Here is an 18,251-nt window from a genome sequence, read left to right on the forward strand (position 1 = left end):
CTCACAATCATCGTCCAACTCAAACACACGGCTAATTTAGTCTGTGTGTGTGTGTGTGTAATAGAAAGCAGTGAATGACATCACATAAATAAATAAACAAACGCAGATGGAGCTTTGACTGAAAAGCGTAGGATATTGACCCACACTCACTGAGCACTTTATTAGGAAAAAAACAACAACACTGGGTTATTTCTCCCTCCATTCACTAACACACTAATGTTCCTCTTTTGCAAGAAAAAATTAAATGATTTGTTTTTAATTGATAAAAGAAAATGTCACTGCCTGTGACAGCTTTCACTCACTAATAAAACATGTCACACAACTAGTCCACTTCCAGTTTTCCGACATTTTTGTGTGCAATTTTTCCTAACCAGCTCACAGCCGCAGTGTACAAAACCGTAAAAGATCTAGTAAAAGTGAACTCACCCAAATGAGTAGACCTGACTGGGTTTCTTCATGTTGACCCAGGAGCTGATGAGACAGGTGATCAAACTGCAGGACACACGGAGGAGATGGAGGAGACAGAAGGAGGAGAAGGTGACGGCAGGGAAAGAGAAGAGCAGGTGAATGACAGAGGGATGTGAGACAGAGAGAAGACGGACAAGAGAGCGGCACATAAGACGAGAGTCAGTGAGGGACAAGTGGCAGCAACGTACACAACACACAGGTCAGCTAAAGTTCACGTCTTCTGCACTGTTATTTTTCAAGAGGGAACATTTTTCATCAGGACAGAAAACACAAAAAACTGTGGATAGATATAAAAATTTAATTCAAACACTTTCACTAGGAATGATTATAAATAACTGTTTCATTAACAGATTGTAAATAGAGATTGATGACGCTTTCTTTGCGTTCATCCTCAATTCCAAAAATACTAACACTGCTGTTTTAAGGTAAAAAAAACTTCCTTGTCAAACTTCCTGGTGTGTGAGGATGTGTGAATCCTCATGTTCTATTGTTTATGTATTTATAAGTTATTGTATACTCTAGTCTTTGAATGAAACTTATCCAAATTAATCCACAGTTTCAAACCAAGAGGGACAGAATTTATTATCACATCTCACAAAATAAAACCTACATTATTTATCAGGTGTCACTAATTAATGTGTTTCTTTCTGCTTTGATGCACATTTGTAAGTGCAGCGACACTCGGGAAAAAATTTACATTTTGGAAAAAACAATGTACAATATTTAAAATATTAGACACTCACCTAAAGAGGTCAAAGATGGTGAGGTACGTGTAGGCGGTTAAAGCTGAAAAGACAAAAACAGAGAAACAGAGACAATCACAACTCAAAGCCTGAGAAACAAATCAGTGAATTCATCGTTTAAATCATCAAACTGAATCTACAGGACGTGATTTGACGTGAACAAACAAACAGGGGTGAAAACATTTCATCACCTTATCACACTTCAAAAACCCACATGTGTATAAAACCATTTGTCTTTTGTTAATTTCCCTAGATTCTGAATTGTTGTACTTTCAGTGACTCAGCAAATTCAGACTCTTAGTTATCCATCCAGTCATAAATGACCTGACGAGTGTGTCGGCCAATGAGCTCGCCTGCGAGCCACTGAGTGAGTCATTCATTTTTGTTCTAATTGGACAGAATCTTGGAGAGCAGCCAGTCCGACACCAGGTAAGAGTCATTTAGTGGGCCACTTAGTCAGTAGGCCAACAAGCCAATTAAATCATCAGTCAGCTAAAGAGAGATTCCAACTGGCCCGGTTTAACTACTCAATGACAACCTGTCTGTCTCTGTCTGTCTCTGTCTGTGTGTGTGTGTCTCACTGTTTGCGCGTGTCTCTCTGCCTTAATGCCTTCGACCAGCTTTCTGTAATCAGGCTCCGCTGTGGGGGATGAGGCGAGCGGATTAGAGCGGCTTTGTGCTGAGAGGAACATTTTGTTTCCCCATCACCGGCATCCATGTTGGCCAACCTGACGCCACGTAATCCTGACAGGGTGGCCAGGAGAGACAGACGAAAAGTGAGAGAGAGAGAGACAGGGACGGACGGGAGGACCCAGACTGAGTGACGGATCGACAGCGGCCAGAGAGAGAGAGTGAGAGAGAGAGAGAGAGAGGGAGAGGATGGATGGATGGACTGAGAGACAGAGGCAGATAGACGGGTAGGGAGGGAGAGCTGAAGAGAAGGCAGACAGACAGACAGACAGACAGAGAGACGGGCTGATAGAGGGAAAGTGGATGACTGAATAGAGAGAGAGTGAGAGACAACCCACACCACTTGAGGGAGAGAGAGTTATGGAGACGTATAACTGTTCCTTTCATAAATATCAAACATGTGAGATATTGAATCGGCTGCAGCTCATACATGTAACTTTGAGCAGGATCTCTCCACAGGAATCAATGAGGCCTGACGTCATCTTGTTGTGTTGAATTAAAAATCAGCAGACAATAAAAAGCGATAATAATACAAGTGCTGACATCACAGTGACCCTGAAACAGGCCCGACCAGATCAATACGCCCCACCCCACCGCTGAGCTCAGATAGGTTTACATACAGACCACAACACACACAGACACACAAATATAACCTGGTTCAATTCCTCTATAAATCTCCTGCTTACAAACACTGACACCCAGAGGATGTGATCCGAGAGCAACAAACAAAACACACGAGATGTTATTCATCTGTAACACACACACACAAACACACACAGCAGTATATATGATATGTACACTAAACAAAAGTACAAGAAACACAAAACATACACAAACACACAGCTGCCCCCACAGGACCTGAACTCAACACCCAGAGCAGTATGATGGATTAAAAACCCTGTGTTTGTTTTTCAGAAACAATCAATGGAGAGGAGGAGAAGAGAAGAGAGGAAGAAGAGGAGAGAGGGAGAGAGAGAGGCAAGCAGAGGATGAAAAGAGAAAACGTTTTGTGTCTTGCATAATTTTGTTGCTATCATTCCTTTTTCTTTCACTGTTCTTCTTTCATTTCTTCTAAAAATGTCCTTTAAAACCGTAACAATGGGACAAACGTGGAGGAAGACGAGAAAGAGATGCATGAAGGAGAGAAGGAAAACGTTCGAGTTTAAATAGGAAGGGAGGAAGGACGGGAGGAAGGGTGGATAGAGAGAGATGAGAGAGGAGAAATACGAGCAGGAGGATGAATATTTAATGCTGTCTGCAGAGGGGCAGCCCAAACACACACCCACACACACTTATCAGCAGAGTTCAAATTAAAGAAACTTAATTTAATATAAAGCCACTTAAGTTTAATTCAAATTTAAACGTTCACTTAACTGGATCAAAAAACATCCTCATGATTTGAACCGAGCAGATTATGATGTAAAATCTTAGAATCTTCATGTGTCCAAAATCTACCCAATCTGAGACAAACCCTTGAAAACAAACATGGACCAAAGCTCACATGCATAAATCAGACCAGTTAATGCTGATGATGCTGTGAAGGTGGGACACACATTACCAGTGCATGTTGATATTTAACTTTTTTTGTTTGAATCCAAGACTGTCGACGGCTACTTATAATCATCTCTTGGTGGATTTTGTGCAGTTTTTGGGTAAAAACTAAAAGTCTGCCAGGTTTTAAACAAACTAGCTACACACAAGCAAACACACACAATCACACATACACAATATGTGCCAACCACAGCAAATAGCAGCTTAGAGTCATTGGTTCCGGTAAACAGTAAACTGAGAGGCGGCGGGTCGTGGTGTCAGGTCAGCTCCTGTGTGCTGCAGATGTAAACTAAAAGCTTCTATCGAACGCCTCAACTGCTGCGGTGAGGACGATCCCCCGAGGAGGAGGAAGAGGAGGAGAGACGAGAGAGGACAGGGACAGAGACGGAGGTGAGGAGGGGGAGCAGGGGATGGAGTGATGTAAGAGGAGGAGGAGGAGACAGATGAAGAGGAGACAGGGAGTGCTGCCCAGCGCTGACACTGTTGACCATCGATGGCGAAACATGAGAGTGAAACTGAGGACTACAAACACACACACACAAAAAAACACACCTGACAGACACACATTCGTACTTACTGTGGACACGGAACAAGTAATCACAACACTGTTTATTAATATTAACATGCAGACACACACTCACAGTGTACGTAACAAACAAATTAAGTTATTGATGGCTACAGACCATTGAATAAAGAAGCTCACAGACGTTTTCTAAGTCTGTCCAAGTTTAGTTGGTTGTATTATTTATACAATTATCCTCTGTAACATTTTATATTCTTGTATTTTGGACCCAATTGTTATTTTCAATCTATATCTTATTTAGGTTAGGGTTAGGGTTATCTAAAAGACGACTTTTAATTAGACATGAGGAACAATTAGAAATTGGTGATTTGAACTGGAGCAGTTACTAGTCTCACTGGGATGGAACACATGTTTAAAACCCTAATTCTAAAAGATTATTGGAACGTGTTAGCTACACTTTAGGAGTACACATACACAAAAAAACAGCCTGTCTAGAAGTGATTAACACACACACACACTCCCTGATGACCATGGCCCACACACACACACTCCCTGATGACCATGGCCCAAACACACACACTCATCCTCAGATATGATGAGCTGCTCCTGTCGATATGAAACCAGGCCATCGCTCCATTTATGAGCTAGAACAGATTCTCGTGTCTCCACGTGGGATTTTCGAAGCATCTGGCAGTGACATGTTAAACCAAACTCACCCCTGTCCGCTCGATCTTAATGCCCCCCGTGCCCTGACCCTGCAGAGGACCCCCCCCCCCCGACCACGCTGTTGATAATCAATTAACATCATCTGAACAACCGTCTTCAATCTAAGCACGGGTATGTTGAAGGAGCTCCTTCATTTATTATGTTTCAGAGGAAAGAGATGCTCAACAAATCTAAGATTGAGACAAATGTGACGATTAAATACAAATTTAAGATGAAAAATGTGATGATCTGTGTTGTCGGTCTGAGCATTTGACAGTCGCACAATTCAGAGACATTATTGGTGTGATCGAGCAGATGTGAGCTGATCACACACACAGTAACCGTGTCTGTGTGTGTATGTGTATGTGTATGTGTATGTGTGTGTGTGTGTGTGTGTGTGTGTGTGTGTGTGTGTGTGAGAGAGAGACTGTACCGAAGGCGCTATGGGACGGACTGCTTCACCAGCTGTGTTCTGACACACAGGAACACTGAGGCCCTGGGGACAACACACACACTTACACACACTTACACACACACACACACACCTCATATACCACATGGCAGTCTTCATATATTCGTGAGGACCCTCGCTGACATAATGTGTTCTCTTGCCCTGTACTGCAACCTTAAGCATCACGATTAAATGCCTAACCCTGACCGTTAGCCTCACAGTAATCTAAACTTAAATACAAACTGAAAACTGAGACGGAACCATCAAAACAGAATCTGTCCATACACACAAGCACACAGAATAATCTCTGGATGAGAAGCTAACAAGCTCATGGATATGCACACAAATGCTCCAACAAAGCACAACACAACAGCCCAGACAACAAAAGATTAAAATCAGATCAGAAAACCCGTCTTCACATTATCCGCCTTGTTTTATAACGTAAGACCAACAGTCAGAGAAATGACACATGAACAGATACAATAAAGTAGTTAGTGGAATTTCAAATTCTGTGCATATCTTCTATTCTAAAATAAAACCGAGCAGAGAATGAACAATTTAAATATGAAACACACACACAGACTCACTTCCTAACACTGGTGGATGAGGAGAACAGAGACAAGAGAAGAAGGATAGAGGAGGAGGTTTGTTCACTCATCTGAGGAACAGACACTTGACCTGGTTTCTCAGCTGGAGACACATACAGTGAAAACACACACACGCGCTTTTGGTCAGACATATTGGATATCTTTACCTTATAGCCTCTTATGGCTATGCTTTAATTATAAACGTCATCGCTGTTTGTACGGTTACACCTGGTGTCCACATTACTCCAGAGTTTACCAGCCTCTAAATCAGAGACTTCTGTAAACACTGCTGGTTTCATTTCAGTTTGAAAACTCCAGAGTTGTGTCTTTTGTAAAGGACGATCATGAACTTCTAAAACGGTTCATGTGCTGGGGAGCAGGAATATAGATGATAATCATAGGATTTTAAAATATTTAGAAAGTTTTCTTCTTACTCAAGGGCTTAAAAGTCAAGGGTTGAATGTTAAAAGCAGTCAAGATGGAAGACGGTTTGTCCTCCATCAGCTGGAAGAAGAAGATGACACAGGAGTTCAGGTGAACGAGTCAGACTGAGGTGAGTGACAGGAGAGAAAGAGCAGAGATAGGTGTGTGTGTGTGTGTGTGTGTGTGTGTGTGAGTCGCAAAGAGCGGGACAGAGCAGGGTTTACGTGACACAAAGAGGGATTGTGTGTCTGTTGGAGGGGAAAACAAGAAAACAGACAGACGGATGGACAGACACAAAGATCCCTAAAATGCTGCTGTGTGAGCTTGTGTGTATAAGTGTGTGTGGTCCACTGAGACAAAAAGCTGATGTCTGAAAAGCTGCCTGAAAGCTGAGCCAGTAGTCCACTGCACAATTTGATATGGAAGCGCAAACACACAGACAGATAGACACACACACATACAGCAGGTTCTGTAGAATCATCATCAGCTTATGTTTCAGCAACAGTGCAACAACGACTCTGCTTCAACAGCACTTCGACACACACACACAACCACACAGAGCTGAGCCCATTGTGTTCAGGAAAGTGTAAAAGCACACACTCATCGCTGACTCCAATAAATCACAGTAGATTTAAAGATGGAATCAAAAGCAGTAGAACCAAATCACAACTAATAACTACTGAATGTATTACTGATCGATCTATACTAACGATTTGATTATGAAAGGTGTAATTTCCAGTAGTAAACCCATCGTGTTATCACAGTTTTAGAAGCTGCACAGCACGCTTACTGGTCCATGTCCAGCAGGAGGCGACATTCAGAACACTGGACTAAACTTCTTTAGGTGAATGGACATCACTCGTTTTATTTAATCAATGCTGAGTATTCTCTCACATTGATGTGTAAATTAACTTTTACCATTGACTGTACATGTTAAGGGGACGTAGACTGTGGGTCCAGAAGAAGACCAGCAGGGGGCGACACCACTGGTTGTTTCAATAGAAGGCTTCTTCAATACAGCGTGATGTTCAATTAGGAAATTATGATCCATTTGGAGTCAGTTTCAGAGCACAGTGGTCGCGTGGTTACGTGCCAGAAGGTCAACGATGACTCACAATAAAATATCTGTAGATTTGAATCACAACAGACACATCTTGTCTCACCTCACGGATCTAATTTGTGAGTCTACACCATAATATATGAGAAATAATATCATGCACATGCAGCAATCTGGTCACACAAACGTATGTTGAGCTGCAGTCTGTTTATTATAATCTCTTTCGTCAGCTTCACGGGTTAATGTCGATGAGTGTCCCCACTGAGACAGATGTACGAACATAAGTGTGTGTTTGTGTGTGTGTTTGCAAACATAGTGACAGTACAGAGAAGAACATGGGATTGTGTGTGTGTGCATGTATGTATATATGCCATGGTGTGTGTATTTACACGTCTGTTAATCCCTGAGACATGAGCTAATGGGGCCATAGGAGCGTGCACGCACGTGTGTGTGCGTTCGCGTGTGTGTGTGTCCATGCATGCAGTAATGGCATGTACAGTATGTACTTTACATATGAGGCTTTGTCTGAGTCCGTGTGGCAGTTGCTCTAGAACATGGTATTGGAATTGCAAAGGGGGGTCAACAAGGGTGTATATGTGCGAGTGTGTGTTTGTGTGTAGACAGACTTCTATATGGGTTATGCTTCATTTAAACCCAGAGGCAGAAATTCACTGGAGGCGTTGGATGTACACATTATTCAACCGTTCCAACTGACCGACACGTTCTGGAATAAACAACAGACGCTGCAGAAAATACAACTTCAAGCTAAAAGACCAGAATCTCTGTGTTATCTAAAGATAAACTGAATAACAATTTAGCACAATTATAATAAACTGTAACCACCAGGCTGCACAGGTTTTATGTTTCAGTGTTTGCATGTCGTCTTCTGACCTTCATTCTGAGGAAGCTGCTGAACAATCACAATGAATAAAACAGTTTACAGGCACGACGCAGCGAGCACAGGGCATATATACCCTTCAACCTCGTGTGCAATAAAATCCAGGGAGCATTTTTCACAAGAGAAATAAACGAACACACTAAAAACCATGGAAATAAAAAGGCACCACTGTTAAACTATATTTAAAGAATTTGGGATTTAAATAAAATGTTCTAACACACAAGATCGATGAAACCCAGTTCACAGATTGACCGCATAAAGAGTAAAAAGACACCATTATGGATGTAAAGAAATAAATGTAGAGAGACAAATAACAGTATTACTGCAGCACAGACTCGGGTTGAAATGACTTCACCAGAGGATGATAACAGCATCGTATCCTAAAGATTTTGGCTTCATCAGTGAGAGGAAGCAGCGATGCTTTGTCCATCTTTATTTACAGTCTGTGGTGTCAACCTGTGAACAAAATATCTGTGTGTGTGTCCTCTGTCTAATGAGGTGGAAGACAAACACTGAACGCTCCACATCACCACAAGCTTTAGCCAAGAGCTACGGACACAAAGACATCTCACTGCCCATACACGCTTGCACACACACAAACACACAAACACCCACACAGTGCCTTGACATGCTAAGATACAAACACCCACACAAACACTGTGGTCAGACTGTCTGTGTGTGATTGACTGAATGAGAATAATGAGAGAGAACCTTGGCTCGGTTTGTTCATGTGTCAGCAGAGAGAGTAACACTCTCAGGTCCTTCAGCCAATCACACGATAAACACACAGTTACAACACAGGCGAGCCAATGGGCACAAACTCAACAAAACCTTGAGCACACGCTGTTCGATTCAGCCTGTTTCTGACCAGATTTTCAGAATTTCAGCTTCATCGTGTGTCATTCAGATGATTGACGTGTCTAGTGTAAAGTGGAATTTAAGCAGCTTCAACTCTGTCCTTCATCCTCAACCTGCTCTGCTCATGATTTTGGGATGAAACAGTTAAAAACATCCAGTGGTTTAAAGTCCAGTGATTCATAGATGGTTAAAATGTCAGCATCATAAGATCTGAACCTGGGAAGTCACAGTAGCTTCATGGAAGTGCAGTGAAGCAGCAGATACTAAGCAAAGTGGAGGAGACTTAAAACTCGGAGAAGAAACTGACGGACAGAACAGAGACTGGGTCGCTGTCTGTCTGCTCCCGTTGTTCCCATCGGGGGCCAAGTATCGACGGGGGTGTCGCCTTCCCACGTTTGCTCGATACCCCTGTCCTCTGTTTCCTGTCTGCACGACACCCGACGCCACCTCTGTGTGTGTGTATATGTGTGTGTATGTGTGTGTGTGTGTGCGTGCTGCAGTATTTGCAGGCAGAGTGAGTGAGGAGTAAAGTTGCATGTTTTTCTCCTCTTGACAGCATTTTTCCTAAATGATCCAGGAATCCCTGAGAGGATTTAAAGATGGTGACACAACTGTGTATATGGATGGACGACATGACAGCTCCACAAAAAGTGGAGCCAAAACATCTGAACCGCCCCCCCGGGTGTCTGGCTGCAGTCTAAAGCCCACCTCCTTCATCCTAGAAAATGGGACGTGAACCAAACTAACAGTGGACTTTGGTAGAAAATAAATGATTACTTGATACCAGTGATCCACTTAATGATCACGACCAGTCCGTTTTGCACAGTTCAGACAGCAGCGCGTAAACTTGCCTTGGTAGTCGAGGACTTAATGCCCCTCAGCACAACCTGAATTAAGAGTGTCACAACATTTAACTCCTGACTTGGATTTTTTTTTTTTATATATAAGGCCTCAAAAGAAAAACAACTGACTACTTCATCAATTTGCACTTTTCCAACAGAACTTAACTTTCTCTTTAACCCCAATCTGCCGTGGCCTTATGTACCTCCTTGTGTGTGCGTGTGCGTGCGTTTGTGTTCTAAATATTGCATGAGCTTGTCACATCGTCCGGAGCGAAGCCGATGGACAGCTCAGCTGAGGCAGAGAAATGGTTTTAAGTGCTGCTGCTCCACATCCACAAACACACACAGACACACACACAAGATACCAACACTGATATTTATGGGAGCTGGTGACAACCAATATTTCATACATGTATTGAAAATCTTTAGAAGTGTCAGTGTTGTGTTTCCAGTAGAGAAAATAATTTTCTGCACCAACACTACCAACAACAACAACACACCAAGATAAAAACACACAACTTCTCATGTGCTAAAGGTGGAAATGACAGCAAAACCACAAAATAAGCAGACTTACAAAAGACTTAAATTACAATCAGGATAAATTAACACACCCATGGCTGCAGTGGCATCTCTATCCGCCCATTCAAACATGCAATTACGTACGTTGAACACTAGGGGGCAGATACTGTATGCAACGGAACTACGGACAAGAAACGAAACTGTATGGAAATGAGATGTAACTATATAACAGACTCGTTGAGACCACAATTAATTAAATATGGGATCTATCTATATAGGAAGTCAGAGTCGAACTAACTAACACTTGCTTAAACCTGAAGATTTAGATTATTAAAGATTTAAACTGATTTGGGATTTTTCAGACCCTGCAGAAACCATGTTGAAAATGTTCTAAATGTTTTGTGTCCAGTCGTCTCTGCTGTGTTTGTGTTCAGAGGGAAATAAAAAGGATGTGCTTGTCAATATGACAGATGTGTTCTCTGTGTTGTAGCGCCAGCGGCTAAAGACACGCTGTGAGGGACTCTGTTTCTTCAACGTGCCCTTTACAGTGCCATATTTTGACTGAGGTGAAATACCCCCCCACACATTTAAAAACACACAGCAGCAGCAGTTGTACGATCAGTCTGTGCTCCTGTGGTGAGACGACACTGCTAGCACACTTCCTAAAGACTTGTCTAAAGCTGCTGCTGCACACGTGCACACACACACACACCGATGTGCACGAGTGTAGAAGAGTGTGTACCTGTCAGTGTGTGTTTACTGTGTGTAGACAGGTATCTCCGCCGGTTAATGTCTGTGTCCGAGTCTCAAGAGGTTTTTTTTCTTTGTGTGTGTGTCTGCTGCCATCAGTCTGTGTACATGTGTGTATGTGTGTGTCAGTTTGCATGTGTCGATCTGTATCTCCCTCTGTCTGTGAGTTTGTTGTGTGTGTCTGTGTGTGTGTGCTCACCCATGCTGTTGGTGGAGCTGCACCACATCAGCAGACAGCCGGTACAGAGCAGGTTGAGTGATCCGAACAGCAGGATCCTCCATGACTGAAAATGACAACAAACAAAATCACTGTTAAACAAAAGCATCACAAGGAGCCGAGAGTCTCGACCTTTTGATCGAGGTCCAACACAGGATCCATCATATGGACAAGCAATTCGTTTTTGTCATTTTTGTGATTAGCTAATGAGGATAGGTGATCTCGCTGATCACAGATGTCAGAGTCCATTTACACGTAGGCTAAGGAGAGCGAGAGAGAATAGTTTGATGTGTCCGGATAAAATCGAAATTACTTTAAATCTTCAGATGACTAAATTGAAGCTAAATACTTTCTAATGATTCATGTGGGAAAAAACTTTTAAACTGTTAAATAACAATAACGTAGTTGTGTGTCTGAAAGTGTGTTTGTGTCATTTTGCCTGTGAGCTCAGTAAATAGACGTCTTTATAGAAAGAGAAAAATCACAGACAGGACTCTGGTGTCAAACTGTGTCTCAGCTGGCACTTCACAACCTGATGTACATTAATGGGAAGATTCAGGGAAAATGTCCAAATGGTCTTCAATTTATTCAGGAAACCAAGTGATAATGATTTCAGGTGCACACTGACTGATGGACGTTGATCATCGTATGTCCCTGCATTATTCTGCTGGAGAATAAACAGAAGACGGGGACATTATCCAGCAGTTTTTAAACACGTTCTCCTGTTCAGGGTTTCCCTGACAGTCAGCGTCCTGCCACAGCAGCTGATTATCCAAATTCAACCCTACAGACCGACATCGAGCTGCCGGATGATGCATTAGTGAGTTTCCTGGCCTGCCGTCGACCTGCTCTGCCAGAGATTTGGGTGAATTCTCTGACTGGACGAGGCCTTGGCCGTGTGGCCTAACCAGTTCACTACAGTCTGAATCAGTTCATCACAGACACACCAGCTCAGGGGAAGGTCACAGTCAGAGCACGTGAGAGCAGAGCAGTGGCTCAGTGCTGTAAAAGAGCAGCTCTGCGGCCCAATGACACCAGCACGTCAGAGGAAGTCCACTTCTTTATTTTACATCTTCACACTTGGAAAACAGAGAGAGCAATGAACCGTAGAGGAAGCTGACGACAAATCTGAAAAACTGAAATGATTCAGGGAATTCACAGCTCACTTTTCAGACATTTTCCTGTTGGACTCTCACATGGACATTTTACCAGGGGCTGCAGGAAAGGTTCCAGAAAATGTCCAGAGCAACTGACAACAAGAACATTTCATGAGCATGTTGGGACTTTAATTGCACGACTGAAAGCAGCACTAGAGAGGGACCGCAATTATTACACAACAGATATTCTGTCAGGAAAACATAAATATGATTGGTATGTTCAACAAAGTTCATTTTACGTCATAGAATCTGTTACTGAGCTCATTCAGCACTGATCTAACTCCAACAGCCAGGAAATCAATTAAACAGGATTATAATTAAAAGAAAAAATAAAACCTTGAGTCGTACGTCAACCTCTAAGGGGAGAAATGTAGTGTGTGTGTGTGTGTGTGTGTGTGTCAGTAAAGAAGAAGAGAAATGGAGCAAGGGAACGACTGTATGAGAGTGTGTGTGTGTGTGTGTGTGTGTCCTGGCCTGTCACTTTGTGTTGGAGTCATATGCCGTGGTGGGGAACGCCGAGTGCTGTGAAATCTACAATTACGATGGTGTGCTGTGTTATGACAGCACTGGGGCGTCTGGTGACAGCACTAGCCAGCGACAGGCATGGGAGACCCACAGTGTGTGTGTGGCTGTGTGTGTGTGCATGTATGTGTGTGTGTGTAAATGTGGCCGTGTGTGCAAACAGAGAGACAGCACTCGGCCCACAACATTCCCAACCCCCAGCGCCTGGAGGAGAGCGCACGCTGGTTGAATCTTGACGCTTTGCTGCCCCCGTCTGTCCGTCAGCAGCTTCACGAGCAGCCTGGTTCCATGACGGCGAGCCAGCATAGTGAGGGTACATGTGACACTGGAGTGACAGAGCTGCAGCGACTGTGCCAGTGCCTCAATCGCCAGGTATTAAATTAGGAGCCCCCCCGCTGATGCCTGACCTGGTTACATCATTGCCGAGCGCCGCGACATCATCAGGCGGCGCCGGCAAACGTGTGTCATCATGCTGGGCAGAGGGGTGACTCATATTTGCATCCAAAGAAGAAGGATAGCTAGAGAGAGACGACAGTCTGAGCACACTGAGTTGTGAGTGTGCTGGAAATTTTTGGAGATTTTTTAAACCTGACTCAAACTGCAGCACGCTGCCGGAGCATCCCGCTGGGAGGATCGGTCCCAGTGGCAATGAGAACACAAAACACGTCCTCTCCCACTCTTTGTCTACTCAGATTGGAGCCATCAGGGCTGTGTGTCTCCAGGGTGGCTGTGTTCTTCTCTCAAAATAAACCTACTTACATAATGAAACAGCGGCGGTGACTGTGCTGGTGTGTTAACACAGAGTTTTATTGCTCTTTAGCTTTAGAGGCAGAAACGAGATGACGCCTGGTTGTGTCACTGACCTGTCCTCTGGCCGTGTGTCTTTCCTCTGTAACATTTAGTTACTGATGAGCTCAAGTGTCAGAGTATCAAGTCCAGAACTACAGAAATACACTATTGATATCCAATATCATATCAGTTTTCATTGTGACATTTACACATGTTTTTCTGTGAGTTGATCAGCTTCACTAAGGGACGTTAGTGAAAGCTGGAAGAATACAAATATACAAATATCTCAGGATGAAAAAGACTAAGACTTCAACTTGGAAAGATGAGGAGATTCCAGACTACCTCTAACTACCTTTAAAGATTTCAGAACAAAATATCAGCCGTCTGTGTAAAAATAATACCTGCACCGACCTGTAAGAACTCCTGCATCGGTCTAACCGTGCCTGAAATCAGATGTTGACAAGTCTCCGTTTTATTTCGAGAAACAAATGGGAACAGGAGACGGGATGGGGGGGGCAATCTGCGGCGCTGAGGAAGCACATCTCTGCTTTCACTGGTTTGAACTATGTTTGGTTCGTAAGCTGTGTACGACACCGTGTAATCCAATCCAAGGCTCTATGGGGAATCAAGACCCCCTGCTAGTGTGTGGTCAAAGTGGATTATAGCACAATAACGCTGACACACATGCACGGACACACATGCACACACACACACACACACACACACACACACAACAATCATGTCTGAGCTGCTTTCACGTTCATTATTATGTCTCCAGTGGTTTCTCTGTAATTTTTACATCCCAGTATGACTCTACATCTGTCCCTGTTTTGTTCTGATGCATTATACTTTTTTTTATTCATGTCATCTAATTTTAGAATAAGAGTGATTGAGAAAATAATTCCTGACATTTGAACTAAACATGTTTTTCTGAGTGGAGAAGTCAGTTGTTGTTCCCTGTTTTCAAAGCAGAGAGCTTAGTTTGGTATCTGAGGTTATTTACTGCTTGTTTAGGCAGCTGCATTGAGAGTCGCACCTTTATTAGCATTTAAATATGTATAAAGACCGATCACCTACAAACGGAGCAGAACCACTGAACTAGAAAGGGTTTTGGGTCATTTTTATCTCTGACATTTGGAGCCTCCTCCTCCATGTCAGCAGATGGGACATTGACCAGACTGATATTAAATAAATGCTTGTCAAAGATGGTTTCTGTCATTTCCGGACGTTCTTATCACACTGATGTTTCTTTAAGTGTTCATGGTTCCAATAAGTTTGGTTTAAATTAAATAATTTATATACAACGGGCTGTAGAGATGATTCGATAAAGATACCAGCATTTGGGCGGGTTCCAGATGTCTTTAAAGTATATTAGTTTTACCCAGATAAAACGTTACTTTTCTTTTACTTCTTCACTGTTACAGTGTGCTGCCACTGACAAGTAATCAGCACAAGAGGGCAGCGTTTGTAGCCGAGGTTTAGTGGAGAAAGTTGAGATACATGGCCCATTGTATTTACAGCCTGGTCTTGTTTGCTTTGTCACAGTGAAAACGTTGTAACTGACACAACTTATGTTGTCTGTGAGTTACAAAACAACCCAACAGTTACCTCCTTTAATTGAGAGTAGTGGGTAAGCAAAAGATAAAGTTTCCTATTCTGATCCTCCTATTATAGAAGATTGCTTTTCAACATTAACATTTCAACAGTGGAAAATGGATCAAACTGACAAGGGAAGGATCTACACGTCTACTGATAGAAATTGAGAAAGGAGACGGAGATGAAATCTGGGAAGCTGCTCATGATGACAGCTCAATCTGTGAGCTGGTGGACTTCATCCCTGCTGCTCTCACTGGAACACAGTGACCTACTCTGGAAACAGGATTACAGGAGGTGTTTGGGTTTGACTCCGTGTATGAGACATAGAAACTAACCAGATTAGAGCATAATGGGATTATAAAGTGAGGATTTTACAAACACCAACGGTTGAGTGAAAACCAGTAAGAGGTTCAGATGATTGGTCCATTTACTACTCAAAGCCAGAAGATATCAAAAATACAAATAGTAGATCGGATTCTAATGCAAAACCAAGTGTGAAATTTAAGTTTTACAGATGCATTTCATCTCATACACACACACTTACCCGTCTATCTGAGGCAACCAGTCGGAATTCTTGCGTGAGTTTCCCAAAAACTGATCTGTGTGTCTTCCTGAATGGATGGATGGTGCCCTGTGAATGAAGACATATAGAAAATAACAATCGGGACCATTAAACCATGAATGAAATGACAGTTGACAGAAACATTCAAATTAATCAAAGTGGAATCAGATTAATCTCGTCAGTCAGAGTGAAGCAGAAATGGAAACACTTGAGCTTCACCACCATCTAGTGGTGAGTTAGTGAATAACACTGACTTCAACTATAGAGGAAAATAACTTTCTAAACTCCATTCGAAAGATGATTTCTGGGTTCAGTGTGTGAACAACAACTTAATTCACCTCTAAATAAGTAACAAGTCTGATCTGACATTGATTTGCTGTCAGGCAGGGGTGTGGTTCATCAGTAGAGCTTTCAATTAATGATGACTATTTTCATTATCCATTAATCTTTATACTTTACTGTGATGAAAGCCAATTGTCACATTTGAGAACATGAAACCATCAAATGCTTGATTTGAAAACTGAGTTAAACAACTAATGGATTCCTAAAATAATAAAATCATAAACTGTTGACTCTTTGATTATGTGTGAGTAGCACACTGGAGTGCCTCGTGCAGCTGATTTCCCTTCATGCTGAAAGAAAACCGCTCGATGTGTCATTAGTGAGACACACAACTGAAAGGTGATGACGAGCTGGCGGAGAGATGCCATTAATTCATCTGTGATGCAACAAACGAGGTTTGTGTCTTTGTAACTGCATTTGTAAAAGCTTTTTGCACAAAGGATCACACAGGCAAGGAGGCAAAGAGGCAATGGAGGTTGCAAGTGTGATGAAAAGTGAAGTGTCTGTGCTCATATTTAAGTGTCTCTGTGTGGGTTACCTCCTGACCCCAAAACAAACAAGGGGGGGGGGGGTGCATTGTGTAAAGCATAAACTAATAAGTTATTAAGTGAATTTCCATTACAGTGTCTCTGTGCCGTATTTTGACTCGACAAAGACTTGTACGGCAACAAAAAGATAAAAAAGATTAATCCTTGAGAAAAAGAAAACTCCCTAAAGAGCTGTGGGTCTCAGGCTGTCTGGGCTCAATGGTTTTCTGAAATAAAACGTGTGCGCACAGCTAAAGCAGTGATGAGATCCTGTATCTTGAGATAATGTTTCAAATATCAACAACCACCTGAAGAAAAAAAAAAGAGAAGGCTGCAGGGGTGAGACTCACCAGGACGTAGGTGTCGTGCTCGTGTTTCTTCCTGTGCATGGAATCATCTGTGGAGGAAAACATAATGAAACAGGACGTGGTCTTTCAGATTCAGAGCAGTGCTCAAATAGTTCCTGCCTGAGCTTAAGAGTTGCTCTGCTTGTGCTGCTGCTCTTAGATTTCCATGCGCTTTAGCTTTTCTTCTGCTATTTGCAACAAGTCTCTCAAAAGTTCCAAAGCAACAGAACGGCAGGTGTAGCATCAACAAGTGGGTGCGCTTGCTTTATGTCTTTGAGAGTCCCGTACAGGCGGTTTCTTTAACCGGGTCCGTGCTCTCTTGGCCTCCACGGCTTTATTATTACAACTGTTTCCTGTCAACCGTTTGAAGGAAAATCACCAAAACCTCCATGGAGCAGGAGCCCAGCAGATCGGGTCAAAAGTTAGAGAACCTCCATCATTTTATAGATATATAAAAACAAACTAGATGCCGCCCTGTGTCGTTGTCCTCTTTTTTTTCCGGAACAGAACCAACAACTAAAGGAATCACAATGAGGGCAGGAAATTTCATTCATCATCTCTACACCTGGTATTCTATTGGCTGGAGTGTTTGGACTGAGGGAAACATTTGTTTCATAACTTTTCTTTGACACACTCCTGAACCAGAGGATGAGAATAATTCTGAACAGTTTCCCAATAAGAATATCATTTTTTTATTAGATAAAATCACACACACACACACACACACACACACACACACACACACACACACACACACACACACACACACACACACACACACACACACACACACACACACACACACACACACACACACACACACACACACACACACACACAGAGAGAGAGAGAGGAGTTAGCTTAGCTCCCCTGTAAGAATACGTGTTGTTAGCCGCTAGCCGGTTAGCATAACAGACCTGGATCCTTGATGTTGATGACGTCCACCGACACCATGTCCGGTTTGTCCAGCGGACCCACCTTCCGCTCCGTCACCCCGGACGGCACCACGTCCGGCTTCGGGCCGAACTTTCGGGGGTAAAAGTCTCCAGCGTTGTGGTAAGACAGACCCGAGGACGTGGACATGGCTCCGTCCATCGCCATCTTGGACTTCCTGTTCCCGTGAGCCT

The 18,251-nt window shown here is 42.9% G+C and overlaps 1 protein-coding gene across 1 annotated transcript in view; it reads right to left on the reverse strand.

Moving 5' to 3' along the window:
- slc30a6 (solute carrier family 30 member 6) overlaps positions 1–18,243 on the reverse strand; it is a 36,898-nt gene extending 18,655 nt beyond the window's left edge. The window contains exons 1-6 of the mRNA XM_062400743.1: positions 18,042–18,243; positions 17,128–17,174; positions 15,891–15,977; positions 11,265–11,349; positions 1,212–1,254; positions 427–492 (exon numbers count right to left, since the gene is read on the reverse strand). Of these exons, the coding sequence (XP_062256727.1) occupies positions 427–492; positions 1,212–1,254; positions 11,265–11,349; positions 15,891–15,977; positions 17,128–17,174; positions 18,042–18,225 (512 nt within the window). The 5' untranslated portion in view covers positions 18,226–18,243. The remainder of the gene's footprint in view (positions 1–426; positions 493–1,211; positions 1,255–11,264; positions 11,350–15,890; positions 15,978–17,127; positions 17,175–18,041) is intronic.
- Positions 18,244–18,251: the final 8 nt, after the last annotated feature.

Source organism: Platichthys flesus, chromosome 12 (assembly GCF_949316205.1).
Source record: "Platichthys flesus chromosome 12, fPlaFle2.1, whole genome shotgun sequence".
Classification (NCBI taxonomy): domain Eukaryota; kingdom Metazoa; phylum Chordata; class Actinopteri; order Pleuronectiformes; family Pleuronectidae; genus Platichthys; species Platichthys flesus.